This window comes from Diadema setosum, chromosome 2 (genome assembly GCF_964275005.1).
Source record: "Diadema setosum chromosome 2, eeDiaSeto1, whole genome shotgun sequence".
NCBI classification, from domain to species: Eukaryota; Metazoa; Echinodermata; class Echinoidea; order Diadematoida; family Diadematidae; genus Diadema; species Diadema setosum.
The window spans coordinates 44709726-44713268 of NC_092686.1; the positions used below are offsets into that span (position 1 = coordinate 44709726).

General features: G+C 41.9%; 1 protein-coding gene across 1 annotated transcript; it reads left to right on the top strand.

Annotated features, from left to right (window-relative positions):
• Positions 1-371: 371 nt before the first annotated feature.
• Positions 372-1961, top strand: LOC140246030 (UDP-glucuronosyltransferase 2B33-like). The gene has a single exon (XM_072325477.1). It carries the CDS (start codon positions 372-374, stop codon positions 1959-1961), a length of 1590 nt encoding a protein of 529 aa, XP_072181578.1.
• The last annotated feature ends 1582 nt before the right edge of the window (positions 1962-3543 follow it).

Genomic DNA, 3543 nt, shown 5'->3' on the forward strand with positions numbered 1-3543 from the left:
GCTGTGCTAATACCCCACTTTCCCCTATTCCTAGTGCCTCCATGCCTCACACAATTCCTTTAATCATGCGAGGTATGCGAATAAAGCAAAAGTAAAGTGATCATGGTTGGGCAAACATGAATAAGAAGTAGACACAATAGAGGAAAAGGTTATGCGAGTTTTTTTGTCCGTTTTTTTTTTTTTTTTTTGTATTCAATTCTTGTGAGTGGATCAAATGAATCTGCCATCGAGGACTAGCAGTGAGCACCGAAACCGAAAGGACTGGCAGACTCGTTTTACTTGTGCTGAATGTGCATTGATATTTGAGAAACGTTACGTGCTCAACATTAATTATCACCGCAGCTGATTTCAGCGATATTCTTCTGAAAACGATGGCGGGATTTTCAGGGCTGATAGCTAGCCTACTGTTGGTCGTATCACTCGCAGGCTTTGGCAGTGCCGCACGAATATTAATGAACGCCTTTCTTGGAGAAGGCAGTCATTTTTTCTGCGCTGCTGCGATGGCTGAGCGCTTGGTAGAAAAAGGGCATAACATTACCTTCTTCATCAGCAATGCCTACGCACATCGGGCTACTGACGCCAAGTATGCCAACCTGTTTGATTTCGAGATATTTTATCACTCCATTCCCGTGGAAGAGGTGCACCAGCAACTTAACGCCTACAACGAACGCGCCTTCGAACCAGCCTCTGCTCAGATGCTTACTATTGCCGAGTTGATGCGCGACGCTCGAGGAAAAGACTGTGACGATATTCTAGGTGACAAGGCTTTGATGGACCGACTAGCGATGGCAAACTTTAGTTTCGTCGTGTACGACAACACCTGGGTTTGCCCCATATTGATGGCCAGAAAACTTGGAATACCCTACGCCACCGTGTCTGCCATCTCCTCTCCGTGCACAGTAGCAGAGGGTGCCGGCGCAGTGTCATCACCGGCTTTCGTGCCTGACATGTTCAGTGGTTTGTCAAACACTATGGACTTCATGGATCGCGTAGTAAATACACTCAACTATATTTTCATAAGATTAATTGGGGAGTATTTTCGCCAGCCATACGATAGGCTGAACGAGAAGTACAACATTTCACCAGGTGAAAGTATAAGGTACCTTGTTGACCAAAGCGATCTGTTCTTAGTTAACTCCGATTTCTCTGTGGAATTCCCGTGTTCATTGCCGCCCAACGCAATTCCCGTTGGCGGGTTGACAACTAAGCCAGCTGTTGCACTGTCCAACGAGTTGGAAGACTTTATGCAGAGTTCCGGAAAACATGGTGTCATCGTATGTACCATGGGAACCTACTTCACCTCCATGCCTCTGAATATTGTCAAAGCTTTCATAGATGCATTCGCGCGTCTTCCTCAAAAAGTCATCTTCCAACTCCGCTCAATTCCATCCGGAATAACTCTTCCGCCGAATGTAATGACGTTGCCATGGTTACCTCAAAACGATCTTTTGGGACACGAGAAGACACGCGCGTTCTTGTATCAGGGAGGCAACAACGGATTCTACGAGGCTTTGTATCACGCTGTCCCGATTGTCGTCATACCCATCCATGGTGACCAGTATGATACTGGTGCCAAAGTAGCGAGTCACGGCATCGGTATCACCATAAACAAGGAATTATTGAGCGAGACTCGCATCTTCGAAGCGTTGAAGGATGTGACGACGAATTCGACGTACGCGCATACGATCGGAAGACTTTCTGCCATGTATCGAGATCGCCCAATGACCCCTGCCGAGAAGGCGGCGTTCTGGATTGATCACGTGATATCCCATGGAGGCAAGCAATATCAAGTGCCCCTGATGCACATGGATTTCATCAAGAGAAATCTGATAGATGTCAAGTGTTTCCTGGCTGGATGTTTCATCTCCGGTCTTTTCATCACCTTCTTTACCACCCGACTGCTCTTTAAGCTGCTGTGTACTGCTTGGCGAACCGTAACTTGCAAAGAAAAACAAGAATGATTTTGCAAACGTATGGTAATGTTGTATATCTTATTGATTGAGAGACCCGAAACCGATTTACCAAAGTATCAATGATGTGCCCATCGAAGCTGAGTAGCTACGTTGTTCACATGCGAAAAGTATCAACTCTGACATGCAAGTTAAAATTGGGTGTCTCGGACGGGATTGGGCTTGTCAAGGTTTGAAATAACAACTCACTCTGGTCCATGGCCTTCGGAGAACTATGGGCCTTGTTGCATGACAAAAAACACATAATCGAACATAAAACACCCAATGGAACATAAATCAGAAAATCGAACTTATATCAGGTATTAGTCAATTAGAATTGAGTATTCAGAGACTTATATTTTGGGGATTTGACTGATGTTTGATATCGTTTCATGCAACAGGACCATTACTATATGAATTGGTCTTTTTTTTAAACATGTTTACGGCGCACCATCCAGATCCAGTGTATGCCTTCATAGCACTTGACTTTCTTGCCGACTAGGAAGCTTGCTCGCCAGAGGCTTGCCTGGCAAGGCAACACCCAAAGCACTCAAACTGAATAAATATATAGTATGGAAATGTAAAAGGTAAAGTATGATGTGGATATATAGTATGTCATTCGAGCATGAAATACATATAAGAAATTGCAAATAATTCGTTAACAATTCGATAACGAAGATGCACGAGTATGTTGCAGATAGCGCCGCCTAGCAATGCAAACAAAGCATTGCTGTTTGCGAAGGGGTCTAAGGGGGTGTTGCAAAAAAGTTGCAATCAATTGCAACTCCACAAAATGTACTGCAAATTATGCAATTGATTGCAAATTTGCAATAGATCTATCTATTGCAAAGTTTGCAATAGATATTTGCAATTGATTGCAACTCGACTTCCTCGCAACACCCCCCCCCCCAAGTGTAAAGGCGCGTTCAAATAATCTGCGCACACATTGCCCTCTGTGAAAATGAAAGAAATGAACCATGGCTATATAATTTCCCAGGTTCAATAGCAGAAATAAATAAATAGATAAATAGATAAATAAAAAGATAAATAAATGAATAGATAAATAAATAAATGACGCATTCACAAGCTTTCCATTTGTTACTTAAACCAATTTTGTTAGAAAGATTTTTTTTTTTCTAGAAACATTTGCCTTGGAATAAAGTAAGGTATATCTCTACGACCAAAGGAGTATAGACGTTTGTCTTGTTTGTGAAAATCTGATTGCGCCCTCGTGCTGAAGTGTGTTTTACTCTTCAGTCTCAATGAAATACCAATTCACTGATTTCACATTTTCCCTGAAAAATAGTTTTTTTTTTTATGATTTCATCTTCAAAATAGCAAGGTCAGATTAATGTAAACCTTTCAAAGCAGTATTGATATTATATGATTTATTGCGATACATTGATTGTTTCAAAGAGTAAATGGCGCAAACTTTGGTGTTTTGGTCTGGACCCTGGAATGATGTTATAACGGTACAAGTTTACTGGTACGATTAATGAGCAGAGCCACCTAATCGTATGAATTATGGTGTGTGTGTGTTTTTTTTTTCTTGTTGCATCTTAAGGAATAACCCCCCTAAAAAATGAAAATATTA